Source organism: Triplophysa rosa, linkage group LG18 (genome assembly GCF_024868665.1).
Source record: "Triplophysa rosa linkage group LG18, Trosa_1v2, whole genome shotgun sequence".
NCBI lineage: Eukaryota > Metazoa > Chordata > Actinopteri > Cypriniformes > Nemacheilidae > Triplophysa > Triplophysa rosa.
This window is the reverse complement of record NC_079907.1, coordinates 6,114,723-6,129,320: the sequence shown is the minus strand read 5'-3', so window position 1 is coordinate 6,129,320 and position 14,598 is coordinate 6,114,723. Positions and strand designations below refer to the sequence as shown.

Below are 14,598 nucleotides of genomic sequence, written 5' to 3'. Positions count from 1 at the left end.
CTGTAATGACCATATTTGTAATGAGATGTACACATGCTCAATACATAAGGTGACTTTTATTTGGTCTTGTGCACGTCATCATTAGCAGGGTGTTTGAGTAATTTCCTATGTGGGAAGGACTGGATTATGTCAGCGAATTAATAAACAACTTCATGTCACTACAGCTCCTAAAGTAAGAAATCCCCGTAATCCCCCTCACCCATTCCCTGAATTGATCATGTTTTTTGGTTATGACGATGACGAAGCTCTTAAAAGGGCTACAACTTTTGCTGGAACCTATTCAATGAAGATGATGTGATCTATAAGTAACACTGGTTTGTTTCTTTTTAACCTACTATATGCTTTAGATTTTAGACATTTCAATGTATGTTCACCACTGCCTCCTTAGAAAGGTCCACATTCAAGTATCCACAGTGTTAAAGTTTTCATATTACTCAGAAGAACTGCGGACTTCGCGTTATTTCCGACGTGGTCGCCCTTTTAAACAAGCCCCCGCACTGTTCCTCGGAGCCCCTCCTTTTTGCATGTTAATACTGTGACGAGTCACAGGATTGGCGGAGCGGTCATTGAGATGGGCGGGGCGATTGTGAAGCTCTGTGTGTATTGAAACTCTCAGTTCTTTGCCTGCATTCCAACCCTCATCAAATCCTGAAAGAGAGCAGAGGGGGGAAATCCATAAATAATACCATGGTGAGATCGGGCCGTTTTGAGGATCGGCACATGGACGCGCATTCTCAGGAATCGGCCTCGATTGGACTCGGAAACTGCGAAGAAACGCACGGCTGTAATCTACTTTTGATTTCTTTTCAGCACTAAAGCGAGAGAAGCTCGATGGGGACCACACAGATACGTTTTCTTTTTCATTTTTAAAGAGGAACGCAAAATGGCAGATGACAGACGCCAATAGCGAGACCGGCTCAGTTTCCCTTAAAATATGAAGGGCTACCTGTTTATTTTTGGACGTGTATCGGAATATGACATTAGAGCTGGTTGCCTTTAAGCGCTTCTTTTTTCCTCGCCTTTTTTTCTCTGTGCAGGAATCAAAGGACATGGACACTGACCCCGCGCAGTAGGGAAACGATACGAAGTATTTTAAATGTAACATTTAAGGATACATTCAAACATTTTTAGAGTGTTACACTGAATAAAGCCTTTGGTGGGGCGCTTTAAAGAGATCAAAGTGACGGCTCTTGGCAGTCCGGTTTCCTTTAGATTTGGGAGTATATTGACGGGTTACATACCAGTGTATGTTTTCTCACTGTTCCTTTGTTATAATGAGGGGGAAGTGTAGTATGCCTGTAGTCTACACGTATGTGTAGGGATTAACCGATCGGTTAGGTTTAACGAGGCTCATTTTCTGTGAAATTAAAATATAAAACACGCTCATTCGAATGTGAGAGAAGGATATTTGAACGTAAAGTGTAACACTCGTCTGTGTTGGGAGATCTAGCAGAAAGATTATAATCCTCTTCATGTCAGCGTGAGGCTATTTCAAAAGCGGGTGCGCAGGAAAACTATAACCTTGTCATACATATAAAAATAAACGAAAATCGGGAGAAGAATAATTCGCTTCATAAACCAGTCTCTTGCTTGAGGCTCTTCTCGAAAAAAGGCCTATCGGCTTGTTTTAAACTCCCAAACGAGAGCTGTCAGGCTGGTCGCGCAGACTGGATTATTCATAGTCGTCATAGATAAATAGTGGGCGCAAGAATCATCGTTACACACTCGGAATATAAACTAGCGTGTTGGCATTTAAAGTCACAAGACAGAAAAGTCCACGTTACTGCTTTGGCTGTAATACAAAATTCTCGGGACGCCTACAGTTGACACGAACGAATAAAGAAGTGGGTGGTGTAATGTTGCTGCCTTGAGCAAAAGTGTGTTGTGTGAAACTATACTTTTCTATAGTGTTGACACGAAGTTGAGGTTTGTTCATCTCTCAGCGTCTGTGACTGACAGAGGAACAGGTCTTGACTACAAAGACCTCGAGAAAGTTAAGATTCTCCAAACGCCTCAACAAGGCTTTCGTGCAGTTTTCCACTTGCCTTTAAAGTTTCAGGCGAGCTGTGAGCTTCAAAGCGTCGAAGATGGCAGAGAATTGGAAAAACTGTCTCGAGGAAGAGCTAATATGCCCCATTTGTTTGAACGTGTTCTCCGAGCCGGTTCAACTCCCTTGCAAACACAATTTCTGCCGCGTGTGTATAAATGAGGCCTGGTCGAAAGATGCAGGAATGGTACGCTGTCCTGAGTGCAACCACGCCTACAGCCAAAAACCCAGTTTGGAGAAGAACCACAAACTGTCCAACATCGTTGAGAAGTTTAATGCTTTAAATGTCGAGAAGACGCCAGCGGTCTTGCACTGTATCTTGTGTCGCCGTGGTCCTCCGCTCCAAGCCCAGAAGGTTTGCCTTAGGTGTAACGCACCCTGCTGCCATTCCCACGTACAGACTCATCTCCAACAACCCTCTTCCAATGCTGGACACTTACTGGTGGACACTGAGGACGTCAGGGCCTGGAGCTGTCCACAGCATGATGAGTACAGACTGTATCATTGTGAAACCGAGCATGTGGCTGTCTGCCAATACTGCTGCTTCTCCAGATGTGCTACCAACCACGGACATGCCGTGTGTGATATTGAAGTCAGGCGAAATGATATCAGGGTAAGTGGTCAGATTGAGTTGCCTGATCTTTGATACAAATCTGTTTTCAGTTCTTGCCGGCCACAAACCACGACGCTCGGTTTTGGTGTGTTCGGTTGGGTTTCTAAACTCGTTTTTTAAAGGAAGGTTGAGTTTCATCGGCGTCGTGCCTAACTATTCTGTCCCCTTCCCCCTTTTTTCTTCCATTTGAATGATAAACAATTGGGTAGAGCTGCAAACAATACCAAAGCTCTCCTCTGGGCTTATCTTCCCAGCACAGGTGCATCCTTGCGTGGCATTTTGGGGAGGGGGCGGACTGCGACTGGAGAATTTAATGATGAGTCTTATTTTCTGTGGCACAGATGAGGGAAAAGGCCAGATTGGGATTTTCACCCCCAACAACCCCCCGCATTTCCCTAGGCTTGCTGCAACATTGACCTGAATTGTCTTTTTCCCCTTTTTGCAATGCACACTGCTTTGGAAAAATCATTTCTAAGGCTTTTATGCCTCGTTTCCACTGAGTGGTACAGTTCAGTACGGTTCACTACGGTACGCAATTTTTTCAGTTTCCACTGTGAATGGTACCAAAATAGCGAACCGTACCGTACCACTTTTTTGGGACCCTTTCGTAAGGGTACCTAGCACAGTAGTACCAATAGTACCGGAACCTAATGGGTGGAGCTAGTCTCACTGCAGAACGCTGATTGGTTTACAGAGAATCATCACTTGCGCGTGCTACAAGGGGAACCGAAGAGTATAGATACCAAGAGGCGAAACTCGATAGAACGTTCCATTGCGACACCTGCGCCCTGCGTTTCCGCCATTTTTGGGTGAAAGCGACAATGCTTTCTGCTGTGGCGATGGCAATATCAGCTGCTTTGTTTAAAAAATAAAACATTAAAGCTGAAATTCAACCTGAATGATGATAATACATGACGACAAAAGCCTTGGCTCGCTAGAAACCTTGTCAGATATCAAGCATTTTCACCCCAAAATGGCAGCCGCGCTGTTTTCTCTCAAAGTTGCGAAAATATGAGAGTTGAGAGTTTTACAACTCTCAAAGTTGTAAAAAAATAAAACATTACAAACAATGTTTTATACCACTTGGTATCTATACTCTTTGGGGGAACGACAACACAGGAAGCGCCATTGTCATTACAGATTGCTTTGTTGCGTGAGAATGATGTCGATCGCTACTTTCCGGCGTACACCAAGCCTACCTGTTGTCAGTGGAAACGCAAGCCTGATAATGGTTACCCGTAATGAAGCGTACCATACTGTATTGTACCGAACCATACTGCTCAGTGGAAACGAGGCGTTAAGAAGAAGCAGATTCATAAACGGGAAACAAAGCAAAGTGAGTGGGCTTTTGCCTGGATTTTGTGTGTAATTTATTACAGTAATAATGGGTTTTTATTCTACATTTGTGTTTGTTTATATTTTAAGGGTGAAAATCACTGGTTTGATTCAGTTGGAAGTGCCAGCGTAATTTCCGTTTTTGTTGACTACATAAAATCCTACGCCATCAGTTTTCTCTTGACAGCGTCAAAGCCATTTCTGTCAAACGACATGCTAGCCATGACTAACCAACCAACCTTGCTCTGCTCTATCCCAAGCATTTGGAACTTAAACCATGTCTGTCAAATAGGTTTCAGTTTTTCCACAGGCTTATTTCTCCATGTACATTATTTTTTAGAGCACATTTAAATTCATCTTACGCTGACCAAAGTGCTGTACAAAACAATAATAAGTATAAAATAAAATACAAATTAAGAGCAAGATAACAATACTAATCCATAAATTAAAATTCAGGAAAGGCCATAGAATAAAAATGCGTTTTAAGTTTAGACTTAAAAACCGAATAAACAGAGCACTCTTATTGTTGCATTCGCGATCGCAAGGTACTCTGTAAACGAACCAAGTTTAAGCGGCGTGCGTGAATTCCATCTCTGCTCGTGCGTTGTGCATCAACTGATTTTAGATGTGGCATTAGTATTGTGTATTTCTCTAAATTCACACCTGGTACAGTTAAGTTTGACACTCTTTCCACATTCATATGCCGCAAAGCAAATGCCCCTGTCTGGGGCTGTAGCTCAGGGCATGCTTGCTATTGCCTCGTTCACTCTGACCTTGGCGCAAGAGACGTTGGTTTGAAATGACAGTGATTTCGAGCACCCTACCCCCATTCCCCCTTGAGAGAGGTCCTGGATGGCAAGCCAGCACCACTGCTATGAGGTATTAGGTTCCACCCTCCAGGCCTCCGCCGGCAGCCCGAGCTCATCAGTCATTACAATTAGGCCACGGTCTTAGATCCTAGAGCTTCAAAGACATTCTGTGTCTCCGTGCGGCTTTCTGGTCCTTGACCTTCCTTCTGTTCCTGATGTTGATGTAGATAAACAGCAGTTAAATCTGTAAAGTAGCGGGAGGTTTTCAAACCTGATTTTTGCAATCCTAACATATCATGTTGTGTGTCAGTTGACTTGTCGTAGGAATGACTTCAATGTGTTTAAAGGGATAGTGCAAAATCTGTCAGCGTTTACTCACTCTCTTGTCATTTCAAACCTGTATGCCTTTCTTTCTTCTGCAGAACACGAAAGAAGATATTTTAAAGAACGCTGGTAACCAAACAACATTGGCCCACATTGACTTCAATAGTATGGACACAAAACCACTCTTTTTTTTTTTTTCAAAAGATTATAATTTGTGTCACATACAGGTTTTAAACGCCATGAGGCTGAATAAAAGATGACAGAATTTTTATCTTTGGGTGAACTACCACGATGTGAACGCTGTAACAATTCATACTAGATATCTGTAAATAATAGACTTGAAAACGGATTCGCTGCCAAATCCAATGTATTTGTGCCGCATCTAAAATCAGTTGATGCACAACGCACGAGCAGAGACGTAATTCACGCACGCCGCTAAAACCTGGTTCGTTTACAGAGTACCTTGCGATCGCGAATGCAATTTGTCATTCGCTCTGCAAACAAAATCCGTTGAAAGGAAAATGTTGGGCTGCACGTATCATCTGCAGTGATTTATGTAGTTCATTTGGCACCGAGGGTACAGTCAGCTGTTATAAGCGTCTGTCAGACGGGGTGATTGAGGATCATTAGTCTGCAGCGAATCCCTCCCTGGGTCTTCCGTTTGTCCTGTACCACTGAATTCTAAACACATTGACATTGATTCTCTTTGTTTGTGTTTTTTGCTCTTTGGATGAATCAGTGAATTACTTCCTCAGATTTCTAAAATGGATTTTTATGCTTCCTTCTACTAGGAATACTTGTTTTGTATACGTTTTTTATTATTCTGCGAGTGAGGTTATTAAAATTTGACGTCATGCTACTGAATTAAACATTAGCCCTAGGCGGTACAACTGGCAAGCTTTCGAGCGGCTTGGTGTGGCTGAGGTTTGTCCTCTTTGAACAGGAAGCAGTTATCTATGAGCTAGCCTGCATTCATTACAGAGCTCGGCTCCAAAGCACACACTCGTGGGGTCAATGCGATTTGTCTCTGCCTCGGTCGCAGACAAAGACAAAATGGTGAAAGACGGTGCGAACATTCTCGTTTCTCTCCTTTACGCTGTCTGTCCTTCTCCTTTTCCCTCGCCCATATTCCCCTCTGAATATACAGATATGAAAAAAGAGCTTTGTTGCCATGACAGCACCCCCACCTTCGCTTTTGTGGCTGCCTCTTGCATGAGGCGTTTGTTTAATTAAAGCTAATTTGGTTCGTTCCTTAGGTACCACTGAACTTCTGTCAAGTCGTCTGGTGATGGTGTTTTTCTTTTGTTTGCCGTGGAATATGAAAGGAAAAGAATTGAAATTCCTCCTCGGACACCAATCACTCTCTGCAGGAGCTTTGACAATTGTGTTCGCTGAAAGTAAAGGAACAGGAAGTTAGCTAAGGCAAAGTTACATTTGTGCCATCACAACAGACGAGACCTTTATGTGTCTGAAGTCTGCTCACATTCTTTGTTTTATTTTATTTTTTTATGTGGGAATGATAGCCTACTACAAAGAATTGCTGGTTTGAAGTGAATTTTAATTTCTGATTTCTGCCTTTCAGCATTAGTAATGTAGAACCTGTATCCAGTCTCCCTTGATGAATAATGCATGGCATGCAACCACCCACCCACCCACTTTTTTTCTATATTTGAGCTTTGTGGTTAGACGATATATAGTGTATATTCAGAATATATTCATAATGATGTTGCTAGTGGTATAAAATGAATCAACCTCGTGAATATTCATATGATTTTGTGCACTTTATTTGGCAGTTTTTTCCGAACATACTTGGGTCATTGATGTATAAGGATTTTCGAAAGGCCAATAATAATAATATCTATAGCAGTTATTCAAACATTAAGAATGTGGCGTACACATAAATGCAGAATAAAATTTAAAATTGAGTGTATTTAGCGTTTTTCATCCAGGTGAATTGGCCGTAGCCTTAAAAAATGTTGTGTGGTTCGACCATGATTTATCTTCAATTTAAAGGGATAGTTCACTCAAAAATGAAAATGATGTCATCAGTTACTCACCCGTTTGTCATTTCAAACCTGTATGACTTTCTTTTTCCGCAAAACACCAAAGAAGATATTTTGAATCATGTTGTTAACTGGCACCCATTCACTTGCATTGGTTTTGTGTCCATACAATAGAAGTGAATGGGTGCAGACGCTGTTCAGTTACCAACTTTCTTCAGAATATCTTCTTTTGTGTTCTGCGGAAGAAAGGTTTACAGGTTTGAAATGACAAGAGGGTTAGTAAATCATGAAAGAATTTTTTATTTTTGGGTGAACTATCACTTGAAGTCATTTCCTTAACATTTTGTTCAAGTTCTTAGTATTTGAAGTGTTTAGAAACGAAGTTGCTTTTCTCTGAGTTTTTCTAAGTAATGATCTCATATTTTTGTTTTATAATTTTAGAGTTGCCTTCTTAAATCCTTCTGAAAATCACATACAACTGATAAAATAAATTTCATTAAATACCATAAATAAGGACTATATTTAAGTAAACACGGGTGTTTATTGATATGCATTGTTGTTTCATCGCTCTATATCGTTTTATTAGTGCATGTACTGTAAATGATCATTTTCTAAGGTCTTTGTTGTTATTATATAGTGAAAAACAGCCATACATGAGCTTAAAATCCAACAATGCAAATGTACTCAACCAAATCTTAGAATATAAAAAACCAATACTAATCTAAGAATATCTTTTTATCTCTTTCAGCAAATGTTGATTAAAAAACAAGATCGGATTGAGGACCGGGTTCAAGACATCGAAGAGCAACTCTACAAACTAGAATCTGACAAATGTCTCATGGAAGTAAGTGTGTCTTTCTCATCCATTGACAGGCTTACGCATTATTATTATTAGCAGAACAACTGCATCCCTTGCAAGCTTTCAAAGTAAACACTTAGCTTTTTAATCTATGCCTCACTTCCTGTTGCTGTGATTAATGACCACATTAGCACGTTTGTACAGCGTTCTCTTGCCTAGTTCACTGCAACAAGAAATCCAGTTTCCACAGTGGTCTTTGCTAATCGTTCGCTCAGAATTAGATGCAGTGTGTAACCCCAATTGCTGGGGTGCTATAAGACTTGAATAATAATAAGTGGTTTTGTGCCGACCGCGGAACCTTAGGACAAAGTGCAGCATCTGAAGGAGGAGGTACAACTGCAGTATCAGAAAATGCAGCAGCTTTTGGAGGAAGATCTAGGGAAGACCCTGGAGGTTCTGGATAAAGCCCATTCCAAGTTCTGCCAGGAGAACTCGGCCCAGGCCCTCCAGCTTCACCAGAAACAGCAAGAGGCCAAGAAACTGCTCGGCTCCATCCAGATGGTTTTCGATAAGGCAGAGGACATCGGTTTTATGAAGGTGACCTGATTTTTTTATTGCCGTTGTCACTGCGAGAAGGTCTGTGATTGTTATAAATGGTGACATTTAACAGTGTTTTAAAGAGTCTTTGTCCTGTGTCATGGAGAGAATGATGAAGAGTTTCACTCTGCCAGGCTGTTATGGTTGAACTCAGATTTGTAACCAGCAAAATGGCGTGATCGTGTACGAAGATTGCAGAAATGATTCTTTTTAGCCTCATGTAGAATAGGCATCTATTTTTCATGTGCTGGAGGCACAGGTCACCTCTCTGGAATCCAGGAAGTAGAAGTGTAATTTTCAGATTTGGTTTCATTGTTCAGATTCACAGATGCAGAATCAGATTAAGTTACATGTTTTTCTTGAGTTAAACTCTGTGAGACATTTAAATGTGTTTTACTGTTTCGTGTTTCTCCCTATACTCTACATATAAGAGAAGATTCAAGTATTATCATGTATCAATGCCAAAATTTCTCATTAGCACAAAATACAGTTAAAAAGAATACAGTAGAGGTGCACCGATTGACTGGCCAGAGACCGGAATTGGACGGTTTTCACAGTCTCACGTCTCGCCGATTCCGAGCCGATCTTCTGTTGCCCCGCGACGCAGGCAATAACGTCACAGCCGCAAGTAAACATGTACGTGCGTGCGCACAGCCTGTCTCTCACGGCTTGTTTATACTCGCATGTGTGTCCACCGGACCGCGAGTCTCTGCTGACTGACGCGCATCTCTCATATCCGCCGACTGCACACGTATCATGTACTGTACAGTTAAAAGATGCACTGTAGTTTATCTCTCGTTGCTCCGTCTACTTGAGGTGTGTATGCTAACAGTGATGCTAAAAAACTCGGACACATGCTAAACTCATGTTCAAGTCGTTCACTCTGTGTAAAACAAACATAAATTCCATTCAACCTGTGGTTGTCTTACGTTAAAACTGTGGTAATTTCACCTAGGTAAAATGACATGTGAAATGACAACTTGTTTTTAAAATCCAAAATATAAAAAATGAATAAATCATCCTATATACAGTATGTGATTATCTGATTCAGTTCTTTACTAACACAAGAAATGTGATGATACATTTAAATCTTTAGAGTAGAATTAATTTATGATTTTTAACTTGTTATTGAAGTTGCAGCTAAAATGAACCAACCCACTTCTTTTAATACTACAGACCCAAGATAAAGACAATTTATTTTACACTTCAGAAAATAAAGCAATGTTAGTTTAATGAACAAGAACAGACAAGAATATAGTTAAAGTACTATTTTATTCATAGGCTTAATCTTTTACAACTTGTAGACTTTTGTGAGATGAGTACAAAAGAGAAAAGGGTCAATTAAGTGACATTTGTTTAGTTATATTTCTTCTTTTCAGTCACAGACTTCTTCAATTTCAGAGTTGTTTAGGTGAGAGAAGATCCTGTAATTTAATGAAGCTTTGAGAACTGCATTTGGGGAAATTGTAATGTTCAATCATTTGTTTTATGAAAATAAAATCTGTTATTATGAAAAAATGTGCATTGTAGAAAAGTAAATATGGTTTTATATATACTGTCAATTATAGGTTGTGGATAGAAAAAATCGTAATCGGCAGAAATCGTAATCGGCAGGATTCACTTGTAATAAAATCAGAAACCGGAATCAGCCAAGAAAATTGCAATCGGTGCATCTCTAGAATAAAGTATACAAAATACATCTCAAAATACAGTAAATGCTTGTTTGAGGCACACGGTAACATGTACATTAGATGTTCACATGCAAAACTGCATATTCCATATCATTTTCTGTCTCTGAAACTTGTGCGTATATTTGTATTTTTTAATTCATCCGAAAATGAAAATTAATTTATCATTTACCGTCCTCACGTCATTCCAAACCTGTATGACTTTTTCATCTGCGGAACACAAAATAAGACGCTCTTAAAGGGATACTCTACCCAAAAATGGAAATTCTGTCTTCATTTACTCATTTCTGTGTTCTGTTAAACACGGATAGTTCTGGGAAATCATTGTCTTCCATAGTAGGAAATGTTTTTTGAGGGGGAATATGTTTTGTTCCGTGGAACACAAAAGAAGATATTTTGAAGAATTTAGGAAAGCAAACAATTCAGGAGCACCTTTGACTACCATTTCAATCTTTTCTACTACGGTTGTCAATGATGTCCCAGAAATGTCAGTTGCTAACTTTTTCAAATATCTTACTTTGTGTTCAACTGAACAAAGAATTTATATAGGTTAGGAACAACTTGAGGGTGAATAAATGATGACAGAAATGTATTTTTGGGTGAACTTTCCCTTTAAGAATGTTGCTGCCCCAAAAATATTGGGGCCCTATTGACTTCCACAAAACCACCGAGACATTTTTTTACTATCTTTTGTGTTCCACAGTAGAAAGAGACCTAAACAGGTTTTGAATGACATGAGGGTGAATAAATGATTACTTTTTTGGGGGGGGGGGTGTGAACTCTCAACCAGCTCTTTCACAAACCGCTTAAACAGAATGGAAAAACAAAACGGACTGTCACTTGCTTTAGATCAGTTAGACAGTCTTATTGTGGGCAGTTCTTGGCCAGCATCCACTGCAAAGTGTACCAGGCGTCATGTCAAATTTGAGATGTCATTTATTGAAAAAGTATTTGTATACTTGTAACACTAATATATGCTTTTGTTTTGTTATTTTCAGAACACAAAGTCCGTAAAAATACTAATGGACAGGTGAGTCAGCGGTGCATTTCAACAGCAAAATGTTCATACATTATTCTACATTATTCATCATCACCCCTCTCTGATTAGTGTTTCAATGTAAACCTCAGTTTGCCTGGTTAATTTTTGTGATTACATTTTTGTGGTTGTAGGTCTCAATCATATGTGGGCGGCACATTGTCAACGTACAAAGTGGGGAGCCTCAACTCCAAGCTCTTTCTATCCGAAATCTCTAAAAGAGAGAAAACCCTCTGCAAAATGCTGGAAGGTAGGCTATTTCTGAAATGATATATTCAAGCAAATTAATTCTCTGAAATCTTCTGATGTCGTATCTAACCGCAGCAATTCCCTTTTAGTTATATTTTAATAATTCATTCCGATTCTTCTCTTTTTAGCTCCGTTCAGCGCTCCTGCCAACTTTTTCCAGAGTATTCCGGCGTACCTGTGCGAGAAGCGCAGGCATTCCGTGGCGTTCCCCGAAGGCAGCGGGAGCAACCGAGCGGGCGCTAGTTTCATGGATTCTTCCTCTTCATCAGGCTCTGCAGCTGCTAAGCAACCATGCCTAAGTCTCACCCAAGGCTCCGCCCCGGGCGAGGGACAGTCCACCCAGCAAGCCCTAGGGCCGTGCGGCTCCTCCCAGCACGTAGGAACCAGCAGCTCAGCGTCCGGCTCTCAACCCCTACCCCATTCCGCATCCGTATTTCCCCACTCCCATTACCCGAACACCAGCGCCTCCCAGCTGCCCCAGTACGGAGCGCGGAAGATCCTGATGTGCACGGTTGACAATTGTTACTGCTCAGGGGTGCCTTCCGTGTCTAACCACCGTGGACATCCACCGTACCCTCGCTCCAGTTCCTTCCCCTGGCCGGTAAGCTCGCAGGAGTACTCGCATGGCCCTCTGCCCTCCGCGCCGGCCATGTCGCAGCCTCTCCAGAGCTTGTCCATGCGCGACTGGATCGACGCCTCGCAGTCGCACAGGCACACTGACTTCTACAGCCTCTACGGCCAGTCTTCCACCAAGCATTACGTCACCAGTTAACCCGTGCTGTAGTGACTGCTTCCAGTCACCAGGTGTGAGAAATGCATGTGGGGCATTTTTGTACACAGATCAATCATTTAGAATAAACCGCTGACGCAGTGGAAAAGTTAATATCACAAAGTCAAGCATAGCTTTGCACATTATTTAGGCACTAATGGTGTTGTGATGATATACCATGAATGCAAGTTGCTTTTCTAGAAACACTCAGTTCTTGCAGGGGATGCAGAAATAATGGAGGTTGCTGTCATCGGTAATGTCGCACTTTCTTTGGTAAAATCCAAATTTTCGCAATTACGGTTGACTCGTTCGATGAAACAATGGACGTCAGCTGTAAAATGATTTAGTGAGCGCCTAATTGTCTACTATTGAGAGAATTGTAGCCCACAAAAGTTTTATTATCTTCACATGGTTGTTATTTGTTTGAGTACCCATATGCAGCATGTGCGAGAACTCTGTATAGTTTCCCAGCCTTCCATATTTCTGCTTGTTTTCGCTTAAATTGGAGTCTGTGGTCTTTTTATTCATCACAAATAGCACAAGCACATGTTAGCTCGGATTTTAACGGCCACCTTGTGACGTTTTTACCAGGCACGTGAGGAAACTCATACCGTACGGCGTTGTCACGATTTCCATTCACTTTTGCTTCACTGGAAATGCTCTTTACGGGATTCGTGGTTTTGCGCAGGCTTCCTAAGTAACAGGACTTGACCGGTTCGAGAACGTTTCAGCGTTCTGTCCGGACCTCAGACGGTCCTCAGTCTGTCTCTCACGCCCTTCAAAGCCACAGAAATGCTTCCCTTTACATCCTGTAGGTTAAACACAGGATGTATTGGTTTCGCATTCTTTCGTTTAGCCACGGTCTCTCATTATATCTGACTCGACGGCGGCGTTAGCGCTAACGTGTCAGTCGCTGACAAAATGGCCCTGTATTCAGAGGGTCACGGGTGCACTTGATTCCTTCGCATTTGCTGTCAATGCTGTAATTGTTCTTCCTTGTGTTTCATAGCATTTCCGGCTCCGCGCAACAGAGCCTCCGACTTCCTGTTTGTTGCTGAGTGCATGTGGAAAAGAGTTTATATGCACTCGTAGAAAAATAATAAAACTGCTAGCAGTTATAAAAAGACTTTGAAACAGGGAATGAGATTTTTTTTTTTTAAAGAAGTTGCGTAAAGGAAATGTTGACCAATGAACGTTATTAAACTAACTAAATGCTGGGGAGGAAATGGAGGGAAGATTTTTTGTTGTAAATATTTTGTGAAATGAAAAAGACTTGTAATTTGGAAAAAAAAATGTCGAAAATAAAAGATAATTTCAAAATGGTTTACGATTCAAACGTGCATATTTGAACACACGAGGATATAAAGTTGACTTTGTTACATGTTCCTTTACAGCTTATTAGACAAACCAAACGCAAATGAATTGATTTCTGTCTCTTTTTGTGTGACTGAATGTAAGTTATCTAATGAATTTCAACATCAGATTCTTTTTGCTGACTGTTTTAAAATGGACCATTGCAAACATCTCTATTGAGGACTTTGCAAGACTATAACGCAACGAAAACACTGGTCCAGAAGCACTTCTGGTTTCAGTTTTTATTTCTTTAATATTAGTTTAAATCTTTAATATGTAATTAAACCTTAAAGATGTTTGTTTAACATTTAAAATTGGTCATAAATATTCTGATGATTGTGTTTTTTCAAACGTTTTTGTTAAACAACTAAAACGTGACCAGCGTTGACATCATCCGAAGAGGTCTATAGTAACACTAAACTCAAAACAGGGGCATAGTTGAAATGAAAAATGTCAGCTTATAACGAAATGTCCAACAGATGAAGATATGGTCCATAGGCCAGCTTCACATCCACCTTCAGAATTCATTGGCATGAGGGCAAATAACTAATGACAGATATTTAATTTTGTGGTAACTGTCACTTTAAGAAATCCTGACTAAATGTGATCAAACTTTGGTTTAAACTTCACTTGAATGAATTTGACAAAAAATGTCAAAACATTTTCAATGCAAAGAGGTCGTGGTAAATGAAATTTGGGTTATAAAGCCCATCAAACACTGTGAAACTGAAACCAGTGTATGTATGAGAAGTCAAAATGCTTTGGTCTATCTATATGTTGACAAAAAAACGTAGGCAGTTATTGTTTTATCTCTGAACTGAAACTGACCCACTCGCTCTCCATATGACTAACATGTGAGATGTAAATCACTTCAGTTGGAGCTTTGGATTTTTTAATTGTTTTATTTTTTTCAGCTACTCAAGGTGACTTGCAGGAGCTTTTAAAAGTGTAAATGTAAGATTGTACGCATCCAGCA

General features: G+C 40.6%; 1 protein-coding gene across 1 annotated transcript; it reads left to right on the top strand.

Annotated features, from left to right (window-relative positions):
• The first annotated feature begins 607 nt into the window (after nucleotides 1-607).
• On the top strand, nucleotides 608-13,592 carry trim8b (tripartite motif containing 8b). Its single transcript, XM_057358879.1, has 6 exons — nucleotides 608-2,660; nucleotides 7,880-7,975; nucleotides 8,294-8,527; nucleotides 11,214-11,245; nucleotides 11,386-11,501; nucleotides 11,629-13,592. Exons 1-6 carry the CDS (start codon nucleotides 2,088-2,090, stop codon nucleotides 12,270-12,272), a joined length of 1,695 nt encoding a protein of 564 aa, XP_057214862.1. The 5' UTR covers nucleotides 608-2,087; the 3' UTR covers nucleotides 12,273-13,592.
• Nucleotides 13,593-14,598: the final 1,006 nt, after the last annotated feature.